General features: G+C 49.7%; 3 protein-coding genes across 4 annotated transcripts; 1 reads left to right on the plus strand and 2 right to left on the minus strand.

Moving 5' to 3' along the window:
• Nucleotides 1–681: 681 nt before the first annotated feature.
• lysmd1 (LysM, putative peptidoglycan-binding, domain containing 1) lies at nt 682–5,976 on the minus strand. The gene is made up of 3 exons (NM_001102871.1): nt 5,572–5,976; nt 3,714–4,018; nt 682–2,254 (listed from the first exon to the last, which is right to left on the minus strand). Exons 1-3 carry the CDS (start codon nt 5,740–5,742, stop codon nt 2,074–2,076), a joined length of 657 nt encoding a protein of 218 aa, NP_001096341.1. The 5' UTR covers nt 5,743–5,976; the 3' UTR covers nt 682–2,073.
• Nucleotides 5,977–6,157: 181 nt separating this feature from the next.
• On the plus strand, nt 6,158–11,876 carry scnm1 (sodium channel modifier 1). The gene is made up of 8 exons (XM_002937263.5): nt 6,158–6,303; nt 7,150–7,220; nt 7,344–7,432; nt 7,990–8,087; nt 8,975–9,072; nt 9,211–9,347; nt 9,572–9,704; nt 10,276–11,876. Exons 1-8 carry the CDS (start codon nt 6,253–6,255, stop codon nt 10,373–10,375), a joined length of 777 nt encoding a protein of 258 aa, XP_002937309.2. The 5' UTR covers nt 6,158–6,252; the 3' UTR covers nt 10,376–11,876.
• On the minus strand, nt 11,316–24,605 carry tmod4 (tropomodulin 4). Of its 2 annotated transcripts, XM_031890465.1 has the most exons (10): nt 24,504–24,605; nt 16,537–16,692; nt 16,072–16,228; nt 14,615–14,737; nt 13,701–13,790; nt 13,017–13,147; nt 12,822–12,929; nt 12,589–12,732; nt 12,363–12,507; nt 11,316–11,817 (listed from the first exon to the last, which is right to left on the minus strand). In XM_031890465.1, the coding sequence occupies exons 2-10, from the start codon at nt 16,654–16,656 to the stop codon at nt 11,795–11,797; spliced, it is 1,041 nt and encodes a 346-aa protein (XP_031746325.1). In that variant the 5' UTR covers nt 16,657–16,692; nt 24,504–24,605; the 3' UTR covers nt 11,316–11,794.
• Nucleotides 24,606–25,449: the final 844 nt, after the last annotated feature.

The following is a 25,449-nucleotide window of genomic DNA, read 5'->3' on the forward strand; positions in this document are numbered from 1 at the left end:
GGGTGCATTAGGGGGTGCAGGGGCCCCTGCGGGAGATGTGGGGGTGCATTAGGGGGTGCAGGGGCCCCTGCGGGAGATGTGGGGGTGCATTAGGGGGTGCAGGGGCCCCTGTGGGAGATGTGGGGGTGCATTAGGGGGTGCAGGGGCCCCTGTGGGAGATGTGGGGGTGCATTAAGGGGTGCAGGGGCCCCTGTGGCAGTACTCCAGTGGACCCTGCACCCCCCACTCGAACTCTGTAGATACAGAATGAGTAACCTAATTTGTACCCTGCCCAGACTAAGTAAAGGGTAAGTGGTGCATACAGAATCAGTACCTGCCCAGACTGAGGACAAGGGGAGTGGTACATATATATAAGGAGTAACCACAGATGTTCCTTGCCCAGACAGAGGGCAGGCTGATTGGTGCTTATAGAATAACTACAGAGGTACCCTGCCCACACTGGGGGTAAAGTGAGTGTGACAAACAGAATGAGTAACCACGGATACACCTTAACCAGAGAGAGGGCAAGATGGAATTTGAAACCTGCCCCCACATACTCCTAGCCCTATATAAGATTTTGATGGAGCAAGTGCTCCCTCTAGTGGCTTCAGCTCCACCGCTTTTAAACCTCGCCAAATAGTTCTTTCAGCTCCAAGCTGTGCCCCAACATGACCATGGGAAAGAGAGCAGTCCAAGTCCGTCTTTTTTTTTTTTTTTATTGATAGTGTTTAAATTATATTTATTATCTATTGTCCAGCTCCCAGCTAGGGCTTAATTATACTAGCAACCAGGTAGCGGTTTGGAATTCACAGTAGACGGACAATAGTAGATGGACTGAATAGCAAGGTAAGCAGTAACAAATGACATTAATTGATTAATTGTGATTAATAATCTATGACAATGTTATATATGTGTTGCTATCTGTTGTGTATCATACAGAAGCTCTGTAACAGTGCTAAAGGGATAATGCAATGAAGGATGCAAAGCTTTCTACTGATCTAGCAATCAGCAGGCAGCTGGACCACTGTTTAAAAACCAATAGCTAATTGGTTGCTACTGGTTACTAGACCCGTGCAAATGTTGCTCCTTTTAGTACCCTGTATATCCATATGGAGTCTTTGTTTGGCCCCTACTGGTGCTATTAATGGGCATGGTTGGATTGGGGTGTCCGGATACTGTCTGGGGGCCCCCGAAACCTGGCCTCCTTGTGGCCATGATGGAGGAGGAGATTGAGGACTGGATCGGTGGAGGCTGTGGGGCCTATGGGGGTGGGGCCCACTGTGTTTACCCAGGTGCCCCACAGGCTCAGTCCAACCCTGTCAATGGGCAAGTAAGGGGGGTAACCAGAGACTTGGATTTTGAAGCTAGCTAAATGCTCTGACCTAACAGGGCCTAACTCGGTGTGGAGTAACCTCGACCTATATAGACCCCTGACTGGGCTTCTGCCAGTTCCGGCCTAGTTTTCAAGCCAGAATAACAGAATAATCACTGTATGTAAGATAAAAGCAAGATGGCTGACACAGTTCTCTCATTGGTCAGTTCTCTCGCATCTGTAATTAAGTTTTTCTTTAGAGAACTAGAGGGCGCTGTGGGGCAGTTTAGATGCATATTAATGCCCCATCTGCCTTTTAGACTGGAAACACGGAACACACGGAAACACGGATGCCTTTTATCTTACAAATAGTCGGCCCTTTAATAGCGCAGATAAAGGGCAACCGCAAAGTGCTGTCTTTCGATATCGTGGCCATCGTCTCGTCCCATTGGCCGGCAGGAGAAGGAGCTGCTCACGCCCCCAGTTCCGCCCCCTGCGGAACAAATCCAGTGACTGATTCTATAGGAATAAACCCGGCGTCTCGGACATTCGCAATAAATAAACGAACCAGTTCCGCCATTCACACACACACACATAAAAAGATCACACTCCCTGAACCGTAAAGACCCGGGGCGGGCACTTGGGGCGCTTGTTCGGAGGCTCACGCACAGTAGTACCAGTCGTTGCATTTTACAGCGTTTTCGCCTTCCTTGTAAACTTTTTGCCTTTGTTAAAAAAAAATAAAAAATACGAAGCGTAGACTTTTTTCACTGGGGGCGGGGTCAGAGTTTGAATATCTCGTCCTCGTGATCTCTGATGGTGGATGCCCGCGTGGTGATGGTGAGCGGCACGGGGCCCAGGAGAGAGCGCTGCTGGGTCTGCGGGGAAGACTGGCTGGAAGGGGTGCGGTTGGGCGACTGATAACCCCCGGCGCTGCCCGCCGTAGGCTCATCTTCCGTGGTGCTGGAAATAATGGTGGGCACACGTTACAGAATTGCTTTTCTCTGAAGTCAGGTGACTTTTTGGCAGCCTCAGACCCGACCCAGACCAACACACCTGCAACATGGACCTGTCTGGCCAATAGGTTTCCCCACAGCTGACCCGCCCACCCCGCCACAAGCCCCTTAATCAGGAAGTGACATCTGAATTAGCGGGACCAACGATGGGAATCAGAGAGTGAGGTCACTACTAGTGATGAGCGAATCTGTCCCATTACGCTTCGCCGAAAAATTCACGGATCTTTCAAAAGATTTGCGAAACAGCTGTTTCGCGTTAAAAAATTTCGCCCGTGACTATTCTTTTGTCGCCCGCGCCTATTATTTTGTTGCGTGGCTATTCTTTTGGTGCACGGCTATTCTTTTGTTGCGCGGCTATTCTTTTGTCACCCGTGGCTATTCTTTTGGCGCCCGCGGCTATTCTTTTGTTGCTCGGCTATTCTTTTGTCACCCGTGGCTATTCTTTTGTCACCCGTGGCTATTCTTTTGTTGCGCGGCTATTCTTTTATCACCCGTGGCTATTCTTTTGTCGCCCGTGGCTATTCTTTTGGCGCCCGCGGCTATTCTTTTGGCGCCCGCGGCTATTCTTTTGTTGGGCGGCTATTCTTTTGTCACCCGTGGCTATTCTTTTGGCGCCCGCGGCTATTCTTTTGGGGCCCGCGGCTATTCTTTTGTCGCCCGCGGCTATTCTTTTGTCATTTTTTCATTTGTTTCACTAAACAATCCACCAATGGAAAAACGCGGAAATTCGCCGCGAATCCATGCCTGCCAAAACATTTCGCCCATCACCAGTCACTACTTGTTTGGGAGACCGGAAGTGACATCACCAACAGGCTAGATCACCAGGGGAACTCTAATTTGCCCCATTCTCACCCTGCCACCCGTATTAACAGCCCAGTAACCCTCTGTCATGATTTCAACCCTAATTTTACTTACCTGCCCCCCCTAAGTCCTCTAAATCAGGCAGAGCAGGGAATATGGTTAGGGGCAGGACTGGGGCAAGTATGTGGGTGGTAAAGGCGTGACCTGGGAGAAAAGGGGGTGTGGTTAGGAGGCACTGCAGTACTTTACAGCTGTGCCCAACTCCCTCTGTTGGGTACCCACAGACCGCCCACACACTCAGGGCATCAGGGCTTTTCTGCTCAAATCTTGTCCATATTCCGTGGCTACCCGGTCCGATGCAGGACTCAGCTATGTGACTACCAAATCAAAGGGCAGTTGAATCCTAACAACCACCAAATGTAACCCATAATGCCACAAGCACGGGACACTTAATGGAGAAGTGAACCTAAGAGAGCCAGTAAAGGGGAAGTAAAGCGGTTTATACATCAAACCATGCGTGGGAATGAACGTAGAGCTGGCTTGGTGGCTGCCATATTGTAACCTAAGGCTAACTAGCCCTATTCCGAGGTTCCCAGCATACTCACAAGGACTCCCCTTCCCGGAGTTTCTTCACCGCCGCCCTCTTGGAAACACGGATGTTGGTGTCCAACCTGCTCATGAAGTCCAATGGCGACATCTCGTCCTTCTGGGCAGCATGGTGTCGGCTCTTCTGCTTCTCGCCCCTCTCCGGCTGCTGCTGTATGGGAGACCCTTCGGCCCCTGAACCGTCCTGAGAATTCTGGTCGTCGGAGAGATGCAATTGGTCGGCCAGCACCGGGATGCAAAGGGACTTCTTGAGGAATATGGAGTCGTTTGTGTAGAGCCTGTTGGCTCGCTTGATCTGCTCCATCTGGAGACAAATGGCATTTATTTTGTGATTGGTCCAATTGACCCCCCCGAATACATTGACAAAGAGTGACAATTGGACCATTTGCCATTTCTTCTATGGGCATTTCGTGGGAATTTCCTGCAGTGCAGTTGTGTAAAGGGGAAGTGGTGGCTCGGAAAGAGGGATTTCTCAATCTCTGGCCACATCCCGGCCGACTGTCGGCTGCGCAGGGTGCGTCTAGTTTCCCTGCAACTTCCCCAGGAGGGGTCACTCAGCAAGGCTGCCCTTAGCTTAGCTGGGGATGTACCCAGTACCCTGCCAGCCTTACCCACTGCTAATCCCCCTGCCCATGTACCCAGTACCCTGCCAGCCTTACCCACTGCTAATCCCTCTGCCCATGTACCCTGCCAGCCTTACCCACTGCTAATCCCTCTGCCCATGTACCCAGTACCCTGCCAGCCTTACCCACTGCTAATCCCTCTACCCATGTACCCTGCCAGCCTTACCCACTGCTAATCCCTCTGCCCATGTACCCAGTACCCTGCCAGCCTTACCCACTGCTAATCCCTCTGCCCATGTACCCTGCCAACCTTACCCACTACTAATCCCTCTGCCCATGTACCCAGTACCCTGCCAGCCTTACCCACTGCTAATCCCTCTGCCCATGTACCCAGTACCCTGCCAGCCTTACCCACTGCTAATCCCTCTGCCCATGTACCCAGTACCCTGCCAGCCTTGCCCACTGCTAATGACTCTACCCATGTACCCGGCAGAGCTTCCCTCTTTGAAGACAGATTGTAGGGAAGAGAGGTGGGAGTCTGGGAGGCTGGTTAGTAGGAGATTGCAGTAATCTAAGCGAGAAAGGATAAGGGCATGGATTAGTGTTTTAGCTGTTACTTGTGAAAGAAAGGGGCGTATCTTGGCAATATTGCAGAGGAAAAATGGCAGATAACCCCAAGGCAGCGTGCAGAATTAACAGGGTTAACGGTCATGCCATCAATAGTCATGGTGAAAGGAGGAGAAGTGATATTTAAGACCAAAAGAAGAAATAAGGTCTCCTAAAGAGAGAGTGTACAGGGAGAACAGCAAAGGGCCAAGCAAAGGGCCCCACACTGAGCTGAACCCCCACACTGAGCTGAGCCCCCACACTAAGCAGAACCGGGGTAGGGGATTGGTTAGTAAGAGCGACAGAGAAGGAGCGGTTAGAGAGATAGGAAGAGAACCAGGATGCAGCCTGATCCCGGATACCCAGAGAATGGAGACTTTGTATAAGGACTGAATGTGCCCTGACAGTGTCGTGCACCAAATTCACCATATTTTCATTTCCCTTCATGTTTATCAGGCCCACCGGCTGTATCTGAACCCAATGCCTTCCTGATAACATCCTGGGGGGTTGGTTCTAGGGTGGGGCAGGTAAGGCATGTCCCCTGGGGGGGGGAGTAGAGAACTGTACAAAGGGCATATGAGACTAACAGCTGTTAGATATTACCAGTTATACACAAGGGGTCTCCAGCTGTTGCTAAACTGCAACTCCCAGCACCCTACACCCTATAATAGGAAGGTACCGTACTCACCGTGACGCCGTATCTGAGTGCCAAGCCCTGCAGTGTGTCCCCGGGCTGGACCTGGTGCTCCAGTTTGCGGATCCGGGCCGGTGAATAGGGCGACTGGACTAGGCTGCCATAGGAACGGGTCCTGGTTCCATGGAGAAGCCCAGAGTCTCTGTGCCCAGAGTTGGATGCCATGGCTTGTGAGCTCTAAAGGGCAAGTTAACTATACATTGTCTGACTGGGCAGAGGTGGAGGCAGAAGTGGAGGCAGAGATGGAGTCCCTGCAGCCCTCAGTCACATGCTGGGCTACTAATTCAATCAGACTGAAAGAAAAAGGGAGAATTCATTAGTATCACATGACAGCACTGACAGGGGTTTGCCCAAGGGGGTTGGGCTGGGCTAAAAGCTGCCCCAATACCCCCAGCACAGACCCACAGCCCTTCCAGCTGCCCAGCACAGGCAAGTACCCAATAATACACAGCTCACTGCTGGGCAGGGGTGACAGGAGCAAGGCATGCCGGGAGCAGTAGTGCAGCACAGGCTCTGCCCCAGGATTCGCGGCTCTCACGGAACTACAAGTCCCATAATGCCCGGACTCCGCCTCCTCCTCTCCGGAAATAAACTACATTTCCCGTAAGGCCGCAGAAAGGAGTACGGTGGCCGCGCAGGGTTACAGCTCTCAAAGGGGGCGCTACAGGCTGGGCTATGTCGTTTAAACGGGATGGGGATGATCTGAGCCAGCTGAACGTTCTAAAGGTACGGGGTGATACCCATACAGGGGAGGGGAGGGTGTCTGGGGGGGGAAGGGTAGGGTATGGTGTCTAGAGGTGGGGGGAAGGGTGGGGTAGGGAAAGGTAGGGTGCCTGGGGGTGGGGGGAAGGGTAGGGTGTCTGTGGGTGGGTGGGGTAGGGTGCCTGTGGGTGGGGGTAAGGAAGAGTAGGGTGCCTGGGGGTGGGGGTAAGGAAGAGTAGGGTGCCTGGGGGTGGGGGTAGGGAAGGGTAGGGCGCGTGGGGGTAGGGAAGGGTAGGGTGCCTGTGGGTGGGGGTAAGGAAGAGTAGGGTGCCTGGGGGTGGGGGTAAGGAAGGGTAGGGTGCCTGGGGGTGGGGGTAGGGAAGGGTAGGGCGCGTGGGGGTAGGGAAGGGTAGGGCGCGTGGGGGTAGGGAAGGGTAGGGCGCGTGGGGGTAAGGAAGAGTAGGGTGCCTGTGGGTGGGGGTAAGGAAGAGTAGGGTGCCTGTGGGTGGGGGTAAGGAAGAGTAGGGTGCCTGGGGGTGGGGGTAGGGAAGGGTAGGGTGCCTGGGGGTGGGGGTAGGGAAGGGTAGGGTGCCTGGGGGTGGGGGTAGGGAAGGGTAGGGCGCGTGGGGGTAGGGAAGGGTAGGGTGCGTGTGGGTGGGGGTAAGGAAGAGTAGGGTGCCTGTGGGTGGGGGTAAGGAAGAGTAGGGTGCCTGTGGGTGGGGGTAAGGAAGAGTAGGGTGCCTGTGGGTGGGGAAGGGTAAGGTGTCTGTGGTTTTGGTTTGGGGTGTGGGTAGGGTGCCTGTGGCAGAGTAGGGTGCAGTTGTAAGGGGGAAGGGTTAATTTAATATCCCATTTCCTGTCTCCCTACAGAAGAGGCGAGTGGCGGATCTGCTGGCCAGTTACATCCCGGAGGATGAGGCTTTGCTTCTTAAAAATGGCAGGTAAGGGTCTCTCCACTGATTGGTTCCCTCGGTGTGGGCCCCTGGGAGGGCTTGCTTCTATATACCCTTATATTCCGGGGCCCCTGCCTATCCCTCTGTGTAACTGTGTTGTGTATATAACAGCTACGCTTGCACCGTGTGCCATCACCGGCCCGTCTTCAGTACCATCGATATGTTGTCTGTGCACAGAAGCGGGAAGAAGCACTTAGCCGGTAAGTTACTGACTAGAAAAGAGATCCATTTCCTGTCTTATGACTTCATTTCCTCTCCAGATTTCTGACATAACGTCCTGTCTGGCATTTGCGGATCCGAAGACTTGCCTAGGGATGTTCCCCTGTTGATTTATTAATTATTTATTTTTGTATTTATAACTTCCTGTCTGACTTTGTGACTTAACTTCCTGTTATGACTTCATTTCCTGTATGCCATTTTAATGTGGAGCCTGTAGCTACTGGTCTCTGCCCCAATACCAGGTTTTATTCTGTCTCCTCCCCCATTATCTTTCTATACAGGCCCTCTTCTGTTCATATACCAGTTTCTCATTCATTCTGCTGCCTGGTTGCTAAGGTAGTTTGAACCCTAGCAACCACATAGCTGCGGAAAACTGCAAATAATAAAAAATGAAGACCAATTGCAGATTGTCTTAGAATATTCTCTATATCATACTAAAAGTTAACTCAAAGGTGAACATCCCCTTTAATGACTGGTCACATGTCTATAATACATATTTGTGCAATGGGCCGCTGACTCCCTCTCAACTCTCCTACAGGTCAGCAGCGGTATTACGGCAAGAAGCTGGAGCATAACAATGAGATCCAGAAGAGGCGCCATTTTGATTTTGTACAGGCAGAAGATGCAGGAGAACAGGTGGGCAGATTTCTCTTTCTCCAGGCTATTGGCTATTAGGGGGCTGTTCCTGCTGAATTGTGCTTAGTACAGGGGAATCCCTATGTGCCATAGTTTTATGGTATCTCTCTGTACAGGCTATGAGCAAACTTAGGGGGTTGTTCCTGCTGAATTGCGCTTAGTACAGGGGAATCCCTATGTGCCATAGTTTTATGGTATCTCTCTGTACAGGCTATGAGCAAACTTAGGGGGCTGTTCCTGCTGAATTGTGCTTAGTACAGGGGAATCCCTATGTGCCATAGTTTTATGGTATCTCTCTGTACAGGCTATGAGCAAACTTAGGGGGCTGTTCCTGCTGAATTGTGCTTAGTACAGGGGAATCCCTATGTGCCATAGTTTTATGGTATCTCTCTGTACAGGCTATGAGCAAACTTAATGGGCTGTTCCTGCTGAATTGTGCTTAGTACAGGGGAATCCCTATGTGCCATAGTTTTATGGTATCTCTCTGTACAGGCTATGAGCAAACTTAGGGGGCTGTTCCTGCTGAATTGTGCTTAGTACAGGGGAATCCCTATGCTGCCATAGTTTTATGGTATCTCTCTGTACAGGCTATGAGCAAACTTAGGGGGCTGTTCCTGCTGAATTGTGCTTAGTACAGGAGAATCCCTATGTGCCATAGTTTTATGGTATCTCTCTGTACAGGCTATGAGCAAACTTAGGGGGCTGTTCCTGCTGAATTGTGCTTAGTACAGGGGAATCCCTATGTGCCATAGTTTTATGGTATCTCTCTGTACAGGCTATGAGCAAACTTAGGGGGCTGTTCCTGCTGAATTGTGCTTAGTACAGGGGAATCCCTATGCTGCCATAGTTTTGAGTAACTTTTTTTTATTTGCTCTCATATCTGCCAGCGTCCACCAGGTCCCGCCCCTTTGCTGGTCCAGACAAGGAAGATTACCCAGCATGCTCTGCTGAAATCTGCCCCGTACAACAGCTGCTGCTCTCACAAGTAAATCAGTTGGGGCTGAGCATTATGTGAATGATTGATATAATAATGACCCATTGCTAATGGCCCCCGGATTTCTCTGTTCTTATGGCCAAACCATATTATCGACAATTATATTTCTCTGCTGTTTCTCATTTGCAGATCAGTAGCCAATAGCAGGAAAGTCTATGATTGCCATTCCAGCCTACCCACAGGCTTAAACCATCCCCAGTCTGGGCCCAGTGCATCTGATGCCTCCCTACATTCTCCCCCTAGTGGACACTGCAGCAGCCCTACAGGTGAGCCATTCGCCAGAGAGGATTCTGGGAGATTAAGATGACAACTGGACACTTTATTTATAGGGAGCCAATACCAATCTTAGCCAGGCTGCTACTGTATACACAAGTAAATCTGATCTGTATATAGGGCAAACCTGTGCTCCTAATGTAGCCAAACTACAACTCCCAGCATTACTGTGAATTGCACTCATTCATTCTCAGCCTCTCTTCGTTCCCCTATCCAGAGATTCCCAAGCAGGAGGTCCCGGCAGAAAAGCACGGCAGTCAGCACAAGAAGAAGGGCGAGGAGAAAGTCAAGAAGGAAATTCCAGACCCAGAGAGGGAGAGGACTATGGAGCACTACCTGCGACTGAAGAGGTAGGAGTTACCTTGCTGGGATTGCTAACCCCTGTTGGGGCAACATAGCAGCTCCCAGTAGGTATCAGAATAGCACTCAATAGTAAGAAATCCAAGTCCGGCTTGGGACTCCTCCAGTTACATGGGAGTAGGAGAAACAATAGGTTAGCTGAAAGCAGTTCTAATGTGTAGCGCTGGCTCCTTCTGAAAGCTCAGACTCAGGCACACTTTACTGCTGCGCTGCAAGTTGGAGTGATATCCCCCCCTTCCCTCACCCCCAGCAGCCGATCAGCAGAACAATGGGAAGGGAGCAAGATAGCAGCTCCCAGTAGGTATCAGAATAGCACTCAATAGTAAGAAATCCAAGTCCGGCTTGGGACTCCCCCAGTTACATGGGAGTAGGAGAAACAATAGGTTAGCTGAAAGCAGTTCTAATGTGTAGCGCTGGCTGAAAGCTCAGACTCAGGCACAGTGCACTGAGATGGCGCCTACACACCAATATTACAGCTACAAATACATTTGTTGGTTCAAGAATAAAATGTTAAATGGCAGAGGGAATTATTTGCTGTGTAACAGTGTCTCTTCCCCACAGCTCTGGGTGGCTACCTGACGGCACTGGCAAGTGGGTAAAGGATGAGAATGTCGAATTTGACTCTGATGAGGAGGAACCTCCACCCTTGCCCCCCTCCTGATTGGTGGGTTCTCCGTGTGATGTGACAGTAGCAACCCTGAAGGTGTAACGTCATCCACTTGGGGACAAAAGCAGCCGTGTGGGTACAGCATTAGCGACTGTAATACAGCCGGTGTGAAACAAGTGGGTGGGTGGCAGCACAGCTTGGCATTGCCTACAGGAACAGCGCCCACTGGTGTAATGACTGGGCACAAAATGACATTAGAATTCATGCACAGTCCTGCATTACCATACTCTGCCCATTAGAGGGCACTGCAGCCCAAGCATCCACTCTCGGATCTGTTTTCCAAAACCTTCCCGTCCCTTGGCATCTGTGCACTGCGTGAAACTGAGACACCTTGTTACTATATATGCCTTAAGGGCCACATTTCTGCGCTATTTATTGGTTCGGAGCCTGACTCTGAAACCTGAACCACACACAGATATATGGACTTTTATATGCAGGAATAAACCAGGCGCAGCCCCTTCCCAGAATAGAGTTAGCCCCAGTCAGTTGCACTTTCCCTTTAATCACATTTCTCTATTATGCCCAGTTTATGAAGGCGAAACATCTGGTTGATGTGGTTTACAGAGCAGGAGGATTTTCTCAGTAAGGAGCAGCAGTTCAACAGACGGGAGGGGGGGGGGGGGGGGGGTGACTGTACTTGCCGAGCTGTGAGTCCCCCACCCCACAAACCTTAGCCCTTCACCAACTGCTGATTCTTCATTATATAAATACACCACATGACCTCAGAGGCCGAGAGCCGAGCAGCAGTGGCTTTTTATAGAGCAAGGAGCTTGCAGACGTGTAAAGGAGCCCGGGGGAAGATATACCCCAGGGAACCACCATGATATTAACCGGGGGGGGGTCGGACTACGCGGGTGGCTAGCACCCAACCCAACCAGCTCTTGGGGTGCAATCTACTTGCCGATGGATCTATCTAGAATGCATTATGCAGCCATTGAGTTCAAAGTCACTTTATTTACAACTTGTTAAATATAATGTATTTATTTCCCCCCCAAACCCGTGGTATTGGCGTCACTTCAGCTCCGTCGCAGCCTTCGGCACAATGTCGTGAGCGTTAAAGTGCAGCCTGTAAGGAAAGAAGGTGCTGTACATGGAGGAAAAGGGCGGGGCTTAAGAGGGAGATAAGCAGCGGGGCAGCATGGGAAGTATCTGAGAAGGCCACTGAGATGATGATGATGATAACATAGTGGGGTAGAAACGTATATACAAGAGGAAAGACCCTAGTGTGCCCTGTTTATTCCACTTTATAGTCTCCTGAATATTCTCCGTGAATTACGCCCGTGGGGCCTAGCCAAATCCGCCCTCCGTCCAATCAATGCGCTGTACACAAACATGACACATCACAGAACAGAGCCTATTTATAGGTAACGGGAGAACACTGACATTTCGACAATCAGGAGGGCAACGGACTCCTTAGACCTTCTTCTGCTTGCGACCTAGAAAACAAAAGGAAGAGGCGGTTACACCGTCCCGCTGCTGAGGTCACAGGGAGCCCGAACCAATAAAAACAGGCGTAAGAAGTTTTAAATTTCTAAAATTACTCTGTACAACCCCTGGAATAATATATTTTTTTTCTACATGCAGATTTACTGTTTTGCTGAACAGCAGTTCTTTTAGTTACTTCCTTGTCTAGCATAAAGCTCAGAAAAGAGGGCGGGTCTTCAGACTAGGAAGTCGGTAAAAGAGCTGCAGTTCAGCTTATAATAGGAAAACGAAATAAATATGCAGACAGGGAGAAAGGTATGTTTTTCTGGGGGTTGTACAGAGTAGTTTTGGGGCCTTTAAAACTACTAGTTGTATCTAGCAGTACCACTGTGTCAGGGAGCTGGGCTCTGGAGTAATGGAGATGCTTGTTATGCTTGGAGGTCCCACAGCTCTTTACAACAACCTGACATTGAGCTGATATCTTAAATAAGATACTCCAGGATAGGCCACCGCCCACCCTGAGGTCACATGGTGCTGATTAGGAATGGACACTTACGAAGTTCCAGGTTCTTTGTGATGGCTGTGGCGGCTCGGGCTCTTGGTCCTTGTCGTGTGAAGTGATACCCAAATCTTATGATGGAAGGGCAATTTTCCAGCATGGAGGCCATCTCCATCTCAACTGTATCTCCCAGGTTCTGGCGCTAGGGGGCAGGAGAGTGCAACATGTTTCAGTCCATAACAACCCCCGACCCACAGAGTAAGATGAGGAGAATTGGAGTTACCTGGTTGTCCACCTTGAGCTCCGAGAGCATGTTGTTGCTCCTCATGGCCTGGAGGATAGCTAGCATCCCGGCGCTGGTGATGAAGTTGGACTCAATGTTCAGACTTTGGAGGGTCTTGTTTTCCTTCAGCATTTCTGCCACAGCCTGGGGGCAAAGAGGTTTAATTTTTAAGACGGTATTGTGGTGAAACTATAAGGATATTGCGTTGTATGTAAACGGTAGTGCAGACTCACATAGGCCACAGGGTCATTGCTACGCGTCGCCACCAAGGACAGAATTTTCACGTGGCTGTTGCTTTTCATGGCCTGGCAAATCTCCTTTAGCGTCGGGACGGGAATGTCCTGCAAAGCAACCGGGCACCCCATTCAGTCTGATTATTCACCATATGTTGTAGCCTCCATCTTTGCAGGTGTGACTTGGCCACTCACCTTGATGTTATTCAGGTTAACCTCCTCTAGATCCGATGCATTGCTCTGGATCTTTTTCAGAGTCTCTTCCACGTTGGTGGGATTTGGGGGTTCATCGGGGACTGGTTTGTATGAGTCTGGCTTGACCACACCTGGAGGAGAAGACACACAAGTTGAGTTTCCCATCTGCCTGGTTTCTAAATAGAACTTTCTAGTCTTTAGAGAAATCTCTTTGGTCTTCTGACCATTGGACACATCTTGAACCATGCTTGGCCCTCACTGCCAAAATCCCTTTTTTTATTTAATCCCACCCAAACTTTGTACCTCCATTCCAACCATGAAGCAAAGGCCTGTCCTCCATAATTAACCCCAGTCAATCATAACCTACTCCCTCATCCCATTAGTCCATACCACCGCCTCACTTATTTCACCTAAATGAGGTGGTGCTTGGAATAATGAGATTTGATCTTACATTATTAGCAGTTTTACACTGCTAATATGCTTTTGTAGCCCCCAGAGCTGGTTAACTGACTGATGCAGAAGGTGTGTCCACCCACTTCACTATATAGTTGTCTCCTTCCTCTTGTTTGAACTTTAAAGCTGAAAGCTGGAACACTGAGATTTTCAGAGAAGCCTCCATAGATGCCTCCTATACCGGTCATTTTACCCTTGATATAGAGATATTTTTGTTTGTGCTGTACTTACTGTTGATGCCCTCCTTATTAGTAATGATTCCAGTTGTGATAGCGTCGTAGTACTGTTTGTTACTCATCAGGGTGTACATGCCCAGGATAGCTGCAAGAAAAGGCACAATAACACACTTAGAGATCTGCTATGGGGCTCATATTGGCCCCACAGCCTAAACTTGCTGATCACTCCAACACTGTAGGGCTGTCAATAAAACAAAGGTGCCCAACAATTTGATGACCTTACTGAGACCTTCTTCAGGCATTAACTAGGGAGCCATGGCAGAGTTTCTAGGTGTTGGGTATATGCAATGGGGCTCACGTTGACCCCAGCTGGATATATGTACTATATGGATACTGTACTCTGTATGTAGGTAAGGGGATCCTCCCCCTGCCTTACTCTCTGGCCCTACATTACTGAATATAGTAACTGGGCAGCATCCAGCTGCTTCTCCCAGATCTGCTGAGCGTGTGGAATTGGAGACGTGGGTAACGCGTCCGAACACGAGAGTGTACAGTACAGGGAGAATATAAAAGAGCCTGCTGGCCTCGGGCTTTTACTGGAGAACATCTATCCCATGTCTCTTGACTAGGCACAATCAAAAGGGGTTTTCATTGGTTGTTATAGGCCATATCTGAGCTTCCTTGCCCTGGGCATCCTTCAGCCATATTGATAACACCGGTGACCATGTAATACAGAGTTATCCTAAAGCCTTGGCTTATTAGGACCAGAGATGGTCTCAGTACCCCCAAAATGTTAGCGACGTATACAAACAATTTCAGTTTTGGGGCAGACTCCTTAGCTTTTTTTTATCTCTATCTATAACTTGGGGCGTAACCAAGTTGAAACTGGGAGTGTTTGACTTGAGTTTGAGACCATGATGATTTTAGAAGATCACATAATTGATATGCTAGTATTAACCCCATACCTACCTGCAATGTCGCACATCTCTGCATCCGTGGCATTGGCCAACGCCTCCTCCAGCTCTGGCTCTAATGTGATCTGCTCTTCCTTGGGGATCTCACGTTTGGCTTGTTTGGGTACAAAAACCTTCCCTAAGGCATGAAATCAGACATTTACAGTTAAGGTTGGCAAAGGAATAACATGTCGGATCACCCCAGAAAGTTAATGACCGATCTTTTCTTGACCGGAAAGCCATCATTCCTTTGAGAAGATTCTACTTCCTGGTTTCTGTTTGTGCGCTACACCTACACCCCCCAGAAAAATAAAATCCTTCACAACAATCCTACGGCTGCCCCCAACTATATACATCAGGAACATTCAAGTTTTCAGAAATAGCAAAGAATCAAATATCCGCATCCTCCACCACAGTTGTTCTTGGACCTCTAATGCTGCAAAAGCAGAACCCAGTTATGTTGCTACAAGTATAACCATTGTCGGGAAAAGCCTAAAGCTGGCCACATGTTGCTGCCTGATGTAGCTACCTGAATATGGGTGATCCGGTGGCTTGCCAATGATTAGAACATAATAGAAGCCTATACAGGCCCATCAGAAGAGGATCTTTTCAATAGCTTAATGTTCTTCTCACCCACAGGTGATATAGTCCAGTAAGTTGTTAACTCCGTCTTAGTGGGAATTCCTATCTAGTGGCCAAGTATGACCTTCAACACTGGGTGAGGAAAACATTTGGTTCACCTTTTTTTCTCCCCAGTGAAAGGTACCAGGTCATCTCTATCTGAACATTCCTGCCTAGGTGGCCACAACATGGCTTCTCTGTCTAGTGGCCAGGTCAGATTCTTGTATGGCCACCAACAGTGCCACCAAAACATTACCCTTTATCAGAATTACCACTGGATGCGATTCCAGAGCCAACGGGTACAGCTTTGAATCTTCATCTGATCAACAAGGCCACCAGAAGTATGACCTTCAACATGGAGGTGAGGGAAACCCATTGGCTCATCTTTTTTCTCCCCATTGAAGGGTACCAGGTCATCTCTGGGCATCCCTGTCTAGTGGCCAGGTCAGATTCTTGAATGGCCACCAACAGTGCCACCAAAACATTACCCTTTATCAGAATCACCACTGGATGTGATTCAAAAGCCAACGGGTACAGCTTTGAATCTTCATCAGATCAACAAGGCCACCAGAAGTATGACCTTCAACATGGAGGTGAGGGAAACCCATTGGCTCACCTTTTTTCTCCCCAGTGAAAGGTACCAGGTCATCTCTGTCTGGGCATCCCTGTCTACTGGCCAGGTCAGATTCTGAAATGGCCCCCAACAGTGCCACCAGAACATTACCCTTTATCAGAATCACCACTGGATGTGATTCAAGACCCAACAGGTACAGCTTTGGATCTTCATCAGATCAACAAGGCCACCAGAAATATGACCTTCAACATGGAGGTGGGGGAAACCCATTGGCTCACCTTTTTTCTCCCCAGTAAATGGTACCAGGTCATCTCTTTCCTTGTACTCTATAGCTTCCTTCTCCAGATGGTGCAGGAGGGCATCCCTGTCTAGTGGCCCAGTCGGATTCTTTGTGGTTTGGTCTTTCTGACGCATGCCTGCTGGGAGAAGGACGTTCTGGAGAAAAAAAAAATCAAGATCAGCAAGTCATAACTAAAATTAAATGGTGGCCAATGGTGACCACCACTAACTGCTCTGTGGGTCGACCAGTAGTCAGTATATTTTGCATTATGGCGGTGGTTAAAGTCATGTTCAGAGGTTTTAAGTCAAAGAACCTAGGGGTAGAGATACCTTGATGGATACCTTGATACAACTAATGGGACTGGCAAAACCACTAGATATATCTACTGAGCTTATGTTATGGTGGACACGATGGAGAGCTCTTGGGCAATGACTATGGCTGTGTCTGTGTGAGCAGGTCCTACCTCTGGGTCCATCTCCTGGAGCTCAAAGTCCAGCTGAGCCAGTTCTTCAGGGGACATCGCCTTCATTAACTCATCCTCATCTATGTCCCGGTACTTCTCAAGCTCCTTCTGGTAAGACATGTTGGTGCTGGTGGTGAGCACGAGTGACAGCCCCTCCTTGATGGGAAGACACATGGACAGAATGTCAGCATGTTGGGACGGGACCCTCTATCACACCAGAGAATTGCCCCCCCCCCCACAATTTTACGGTAGTGTCCTCCCACATCCAATGAAATGGCAGCGCCCTATACATTCAAATTTACACACAAGGAATGTACCATAACGGTCCTTTGCACCCAGACAGCTGCCCCCCAGGCCTTATCACTAGCTGACACCCGGGTGAATGATAACGGCCAACTGCCGGCTGCTGGTTACACCCTTTCACTCCCAGGGCAATAGATGAACTTGTAAATGGCAGAAGGGATGGGGCTACATATTTTCCAATGAACCAAAACACTAAATTAACCACCAGGCATATCTATTGTTGCCACTTACAGTTCTAGGCGCAATACCTATTTCCCCTACATTAATGGGGGGTATCAGACCCCTGGGAAATTCCTGGCCGCTCACAGCCGCTAGACCCTAAGGCTGCAGCAGGTTATTTTGGGGGTTGCCCCCGTATTCACCCCACTGGTTGCATGCTTGGCTGTAAGGATTTATAACGGCACAAGGTGCTTGGGGGAAGCCTCTGGGCAGAAGGCAGCGGTGCTGGCAGGCAGGGTGTAGGGTATCAGAGCAGAAGCAGCTGTCAGTCAAAGAGAACACAGCAAGTCTCCAGCTCTGGAGATGGGGGGTCCCTATAGGATCTGGAAGTGCGTGGCTTTCCGGGCTTTATGCCATTTTTGCTGCCCACATTAGTGAATGAGCCCCAACATATTAATAATCAGTGGGCATGTGGTTTCCATGGATACCCAGTAACGTATCCGGGTTGGCAGACCAGCTCCATGCCAGCTGTGACATCATCCACTAGCCCCCCCACACAGATAAACCCCCCTTAGTTACACACTGGGTTGGTTACTGCGTGTAGGAGCTGCCATATCGCTTCATATGGGTCGGCCCTTTATTATTCAGCAGTAAAAGTCTTGTAACCTGAACTCTAAACTACATTTCTATTGGTTATTATATCCATAATGTGTTAGTGCCGTGCTCCTATACATTATATCATGGCTGGCCCAGGGGCGCTGCTGCCATGCAGAGAGTTGGGGCTCTCACCCCCGGGTTACCTGGGGGGGGGCAATAAGCCAATCATGGTAGCAAAGCCCCCCAAGATCCGCTCCAACTCATTTTCTGATTACAGTGGGGTGAGGGGAGGGGGTGACATCGGGACCTGGGGGTCTGAAATGCCTGTGCCTCGTACTGTTGCCCCGGGGCCCTGTACCTATAGCATGGAACCCCCCCCAACAAGAGCTCTAAATGATGGGACAATGTTCCGTAGTGCCCCTTATGCCTATTGCTACAGGGGGCGCTGTGTAGGTGGGTGGGTGAATCTGAGGGAGGAAATAAAAAAAGGGGGTGGGAAAGTGAATGGGAATAGAATGTAGGAGATGGGAAGGTGGGATTATGGGAAGGTAGGATTATGGGAAGGTGGGATTTATGGAAAGGAGGGTAAAGGAAGGGAAGGAATAATAAGGAAAAGCATGGGATGGATAGGGTATGAGGCAAGGGAAGTATTAAGGAATTGTATAGGAAGGGGAGGCATAAGGGGAGGGAAGGAATAAGAAAAAAAAAATAAGTCATGGGATAGGAAGAAATAAGGAAAGGCATGGGGTGCATAGGGTAGGGATGGGAGGAATAGGGAAGGAATATGGGAGAGAAGAGGATGGGAAGGAATATGGGAGAGAAGAAGGAAAGGAATATGGGAGAAAAGAGGATGGGAAGGAATATGGGAGAGAAGAAGGAAAGGAATATGGGAGAGAAGAAGAAGGAATATGGGAGAGAAGAGGATGGGAAGGAATATGGGAGAGAAGAGGATGGGAAGGAATATGGGAGAGAAGAGGATGGGAAGGAATATGGGAGAGAAGAGGGTGGGAAGGAATATGGGAGAGAAGAGGGTGGGAAGGAATATGGGAGAGAAGAGGATGGGAAGGAATATGGGAGAGAAGAGGATGGGAAGGAATATGGGAGAGAAGAAGGGAAGGAATATGGGAGAGAAGAGGATGGGAAGGAATATGGGAGAGAAGAAGGGAAGGAATATGGGAGAGAAGAGGATGGGAAGGAATGGGAGAGAAGAAGGGAAGGAATATGGGAGAGAAGAGGATGGGAAGGAATATGGGAGAGAAGAGGATGGGAAGGAATATGGGAGAGAAGAGGATGGGAAGGAATATGGGAGAGAAGAAGGGAAGGAATATGGGAGAGAAGAGGATGGGAAGGAATATGGGAGAGAAGAAGGGAAGGAATATGGGAGAGAAGAGGATGGGAAGGAATATGGGAGAGAAGAGGGTGGGAAGGAATATGGGAGAGAAGAGGATGGGAAGGAATATGGGAGAGAAGAAGGGAAGGAATATGGGAGAGAAGAAGGGAAGGAATATGGGAGAGAAGAAGGGAAGGAATATGGGAGAGAAGAAGAAGGGAAGGAATATGGGAGAGAAGAAGGGAAGGAATATGGGAGAGAAGAAGAAGGGAACGAATATGGGAGAGAAGAGGATGGGAAGGAATATGGGAGAGAAGAGGGTGGGAAGGAATATGGGAGAGAAGAGGATGGGAAGGAATATGGGAGAGAAGAGGGTGGGAAGGAATATGGGAGAGAAGAGGGTGGGAAGGAATATGGGAGAGAAGAGGGTGGGAAGGAATATGGGAGAGAAGAGGGTGGGAAGGAATATGGGAGAGAAGAGGGTGGGAAGGAATATGGGAGAGAAGAGGGTGGGAAGGAATATGGGAGAGAAGAGGATGGGAAGGAATATGGGAGAGAAGAGGATGGGAAGGAATATGGGAGAGAAGAGGGTGGGAAGGAATATGGGAGAGAAGAGGGTGGGAAGGAATATGGGAGAGAAGAGGGTGGGAAGGAATATGGGAGAGAAGAGGGTGGGAAGGAATATGGGAGAGAAGAGGATGGGAAGGAATATGGGAAAGAAGAAGAAGGGAAGGAATATGGGAGGGAAGAAGAAGGGAAGGAATATGGGAGAGAAGAAGAAGGGAAGGAATATGGGAGAGAAGAAGAAGGGAAGGAATATGGGAGAGAAGAAGGGAAGGAATATGGGAGAAAAGAGGGTGGGAAGGAATATGGGAGAGAAGAAGGGAAGGAATATGGGAGAAAAGAGGGTGGGAAGGAATATGGGAGAGAAGAAGAAGGGAAGGAATATGGGAGAGAAGAAGAAGGGAAGGAATATGGGAGAGAAGAAGAAGGGAAGGAATATGGGAGAACAGAAGGGAAGAAATATGGGAGAGAAGAAGAAGGGAAGGAATATGGGAGAAAAGAGGATGGGAAGGAATATGGGAGAGAGAAAGGGAAGGAATATGGGAGAGAAGAGGATGGGAAGGAATATGGGAGAGAAGAGGATGGGAAGGAATATGGGAGAGAAGAGGATGGGAAGGAATATGGGAGAGAAGAGGGTGGGAAGGAATATGGGAGAGAAGAGGATGGGAAGGAATATGGGAGAGAAGAGGATGGGAAGGAATATGGGAGAGAAGAGGATGGGAAGGAAAATGGGAGAGAAGAGGGTGGAGGAATGGGATGGGATGGGAGAAATAATGAAGGAAAGGGAAAGAGTAAGTTAAGGAAAGGGGATGAGAGATGGAAGTAAATGGGAAGGGGAATGAATGAATAAGGAAATCAGAGAAAGAAGAAGAGGCAGAGAGGGAGGAATAAGGAAAAGAAAGTAACGGAGACGAGGTTTGGCTGAAGGGGAAGGTGTAAGGGACAAATGGGAAATCATGGGATGGGGAGGAATAAGGAAGGGAGGGAAAGGAATGAGTAAAGAAAGGGAAGGCGTGGGATTGGGAGGGAAGGGGTGAGAGTAATCAGGGAAGGGAGGAGGAGAAGGATAGGGAGCAGCCAAACAAATGGAGAGCAAAAATCTAAAAGGGGAGAAACAGGGAGAATAAGGCAGTTGGGAGGTAGAAAGGTGACGGTATAAATAAAAGGGGAAGAAGGGAAAGGCGGAGCAGGAGAGTGGGGCAGGCTATGGGGGCAGGAGAGTGGGGCAGGCTATGGGGGCAGGAGAGTGGGGCAGGCTATGGGGGCAGGAGAGTGGGGCAGGCTATGGGGGCAGGAGAGTGGGGCAGGAGAGTGGGGCAGGCTATGGGGGCAGGAGAGTGGGGCAGGCTATGGGGGCAGGAGAGTGGGGCAGGCTATGGGGGCAGGAGAGTGGGGCAGGCTATGGGGGCAGGAGAGTGGGGCAGGCTATGGGGGCAGGAGAGTGGGGCAGGCTTATGGGGGCAGGAGAGTGGGGCAGGCTATGGGGCAGGAGAGTGGGGCAGGCTATGGGGGCAGAGAGTGGGGCAGGCTATGGGGCAGGAGAGTGGGGCAGGCTATGGGGCAGGAGAGTGGGGCAGGCTATGGGGCAGGAGAGTGGGCAGGCTATGGGGGCAGGAGAGTGGGGCAGGCTATGGGGGGCAGGCTATGGGGGCAGGAGAGTGGGGCAGGCTATGGGGGCAGGAGAGTGGGGCAGGCTATGGGGGGCAGGCTATGGGGGCAGGAGAGTGGGGCAGGAGAGTGGGGCAGGCTATGGGGGCAGGAGAGTGGGGCAGGCTATGGGGGCAGGAGAGGTGGGGCAGGCTATGGGGGCAGGAGAGTGGGGCAGGCAGAGTGGGGCAGGCTATGGGGGCAGGAGAGTGGGGCAGGCTATGGGGGCAGGAGAGTGGGGCAGGCTATGGGGGGCAGGAGAGTGGGGCAGGCTATGGGGGCAGGAGAGTGGGGCAGGCTATGGGGCAGGAGAGTGGGGCAGGCTATGGGGGCAGGAGAGTGGGGCAGGCTATGGGGGCAGGAGAGTGGGGCAGGCTATGGGGGCAGGAGAGTGGGGCAGGAGAGTGGGGCAGGCTATGGGGGCAGGAGAGTGGGGCAGGCTATGGGGGCAGGAGAGTGGGGCAGGCTATGGGGGCAGGAGAGTGGGGCAGGCTATGGGGGCAGTTATGGAGGGGAGAACAAGGTTTCCCTGCAGCCCAGGCCAGTGTGTCGGAGGGGGATAGAAAGGATCATCCTGGGAAGCCAGAGACTCCCTGCTCTCTAACCCACACCCCCAGCTGATTGGTGCCAGGGGCACTGGGGGTCTCTAATGAGACGGCTAATGGCTTTGGTACCTTAGGGCTCAGCGACAGGAAACCTAAAGCTGATTCCCAAATAAATCTCATGTGGCATAGTAACTGAGCATGGCAACCCCACTAATAGTGATATGAAATGATATGAAAAAGCAGATCCTATCTGATCCCCCCATTGTAAGCAGCAGTCCTGCCCTGCTTTATGGCTGAGATTCTAGCTATCTGTATAACAGAGCATTCTGTCACAGTGGCACAGATCCTATCTGATCCCCCCATTGTAAGCAGCAGTCCTGCCCTGCTTTATGGCTGAGATTCTAGCTATCTGTATAACAGAGCATTCTGTCACAGTGGCACAGATCCTATCTGACCCCCCCCCCCATTGTAAGCAGCAGTCCTGCCCTGCTTTATGGCTGAGATTCTAGCTATCTGTATAACAGAGCATTCTGTCACAGTGGCACAGATCCTATCTGATCCCCCCATTGTAAGCAGCTGTCCTGCCCTGCTTTATGGCTGAGATTCTAGCTATCTGTATAACAGAGCATTCTGTCACAGTGGCACAGATCCTATCTGATCCCCCCCATTGTAAGCAGCAGTCCTGCCCTGCTTTATGGCTGAGATTCTAGCTATCTGTATAACAGAGCATTCTGTCACAGTGGCACAGATCCTATCTGATCCCCCCATTGTAAGCAGCAGTCCTGCCCTGCTTTATGGCTGAGATTCTAGCTATCTGTATAACAGAGCATTCTGTCACAGTGGCACAGATCCTATCTGATCCCCCCATTGTAAGCAGCAGTCCTGCCCTGCTTTATGGCTGAGATTCTAGCTATCTGTATAACAGAGCATTCTGTCACAGTGGCACAGATCCTATCTGATCCCCCCATTGTAAGCAGCAGTCCTGCCCTGCTTTATGGCTGAGATTCTAGCTATCTGTATAACAGAGCATTCTGTCACAGTGGCATAATTATACATATAATAAGGAATATATATATATAATCAAAGAAAAATCGGCACTCACCGTTTCACGAGCACTCGCCGGGTGCTAACCAAAAAAGTAAACAGTGGATGTGTAGAAAGCACTCACAGCATATAAAAGTAAAACAAAAGTTTGTTTGTTTATTAGCTCATCGCATCAACGCGTTTCGATCCTAATAGGATCGAAAACGCGTTGATGCGATGAGCTAATAAACAAACAAACTTTTGTTTTACTTTTATATGCTGTGAGTGCTTTCTACACATCCACTATATATATATATATAGTGGATGTTGCCATGTTGTTATCTTTTCAGTGTGCAGAGAAGCCGTGAGAAAAAAAGTCAAGCGATTATCCAAAGCGCTTACTGTCGGGGGGCGTGACCTGGCGAGGGATTATCCCGTTACATACGCATGGCTGAATCTCATAGGCTCTCCCAAAACACATGGCGTCTCTCTATCCTGTATCTGCCGACCAGCCCAGGGGACTCATCCCCTCTGCCAAAAAAAAGTTCTAAAACAGACAGGACTATGGGCATCACACGTATAGACACAATATGGCTTGTTGTTTATATATATATATTCCCTGCCATAAAGCAAGACTGCACTGCTGCGCTGTATCCAGAAAGGAAGTACAGGCAGTCATATACATGTGAGCATACAGAATGACGCCTATCGGATATAAAAGGCAGGTATGGCCAAGGAGCAAGAGAAATAGATCCTTTGTGGGCCCTCTCCCACCCCCACCATGGCAGCTGCTACTGTTTACCAAGGAGTCACAAATGGCCGAGTAAATAACAAGGAGGAGCAGAAGGACACAAGGACTGTTGCAAGAAAATGGTGATGTGAAGTCCTATTTTTTTTGCAATCAGAACCAATACATGCTGCAGGCTGCACTGGCTTCTAAGCAGCCCTGCAACGTACAGTAACCAAAAAGCCATATAACTACAAGGCATTGTTTTCCAAGCCTGCGACCAAAAACCCTACAAATCTGAGAAATAAAAGCCCAGTCATTTAAACAAAGTGGTTGCTAGGGTCCCACACACCCTAGCAACCATGCTTAAATGACATTTAAAGTGACGGGAAGTAAAATAAGCATAAATATTATACAGCTCCGAAAACACGGGACTACTTTGTAGGGTGCCCACCCCTCTTCCAACATGGAGCCGGGATACAATTGGCAAGGGCCTGGGTATACTGGTGAGAGTTATAGTTCAGAAAGGAGTCAAATCATTTAAAAACCACAAACACAGAAAAAAGAAAGACCAACTGCAGCTGTTAATAGCATGTCCCACATGTACATTCATCGTAGCATGTATACTTCCCCTTTAAACGCCTCTAGCGCTTCACCCCGGGTAACATTTGGGCTAATAATAGCCGCGTCCCCATAGGTATTCCTGCGCCTCCTTCTGCACGGCGGCCTCAATATTTCGCGGAATATTTATTTTTAGGGCAGAATTGGGTCCCGTTTAACCCCTCGCTGTAAGGAACAGCCCTATAGTAGTGAGCATGTATAAGTAGCAGTAACGGGGAACTGATAGCTTCACTCACAAAGGAATATCACAGAGGCGCCCAATTACAGCAGAGTAACCCACACACCCACCCATAATAACAGCCACGGGGGGGGGGGGGTTCCCTATATTAAGTCTGCAATAATTTTATGATGATGATGATGATGATGATGATGATTTTCCTGTGGTTGAAGGCTGACCCAGTGCAAAGCACAGAAGGTAGAAATGCCCAAGCCCTCAGGGGCCCATGCTTACCTTGTGACTTCCCTGCCTGCTGTGTGAGGGCTCTGATCTGAGCTGCAACAGGGGGGCAACACTTTGAGAAGGGGTGTGACTCCTGCGCCTGTCATTGCTCCACAGCTGCTACTCACATCAGTCTCATGGAACGACACCTAGTGGCCAACAGGCAGAACTGCACCCACAGCTAAGGCACCAAAAGGAGGAGAGGCAAGCCATAAACATTACAGGAAAGGTAAAGTTTTATGGGCAAACTTAGGGGGCTGTTCCTGCTGAATTGTGCTTAGTACAGGGGAATCCCTAAGTGCCATAGTTTTATGGTATCTCTCTGTACAGGCTATGAGCAAACTTAGGGGGCTGTTCCTGCTGAATTGTGCTTAGTACAGGGGAATCCCTATGTGCCATAGTTTTATGGTATCTCTCTGTACAGGCTATGGGCAAACTTAGGGGGCTGTTCCTGCTGAATTGTGCTTAGTACAGGGGAATCCCTATGTGCCATAGTTTTATGGGATCTCTCTGTACAGGCTATGGGCAAACTTAGGGGGCTGTTCCTGCTGAATTGTGCTTAGTACAGGGGAATCCCTATGTGCCATAGTTTTATGGGATCTCTCTGTACAGGCTATGAGCAAACTTAGGGGGCTGTTCCTGCTGAATTGTGCTTAGTACAGGGGAATCCCTATGCTGCCATAGTTTAATGGTATATCTCTGTACAGGCTATGGGCAAACTTAGGGGGCTGTTCCTGCTGAATTGTACTTAGTACAGGGGAATCCCTATGTGCCATAGTTTTATGGTATCTCTCTGTACAGGCTATGGGCAAACTTAGGGGGCTGTTCCTGCTGAATTGTGCTTAGTACAGGGGAATCCCTATGTGCCATAGTTTAATGGTATATCTCTGTACAGGCTATGGGCAAACTTAGGGGGCTGTTCCTGCTGAATTGTGCTTAGTACAGGGGAATCCCTATG

The sequence above is a fragment of the Xenopus tropicalis genome, chromosome 8, assembly GCF_000004195.4.
Source record: "Xenopus tropicalis strain Nigerian chromosome 8, UCB_Xtro_10.0, whole genome shotgun sequence".
Classification (NCBI taxonomy): Eukaryota; Metazoa; Chordata; class Amphibia; order Anura; family Pipidae; genus Xenopus; species Xenopus tropicalis.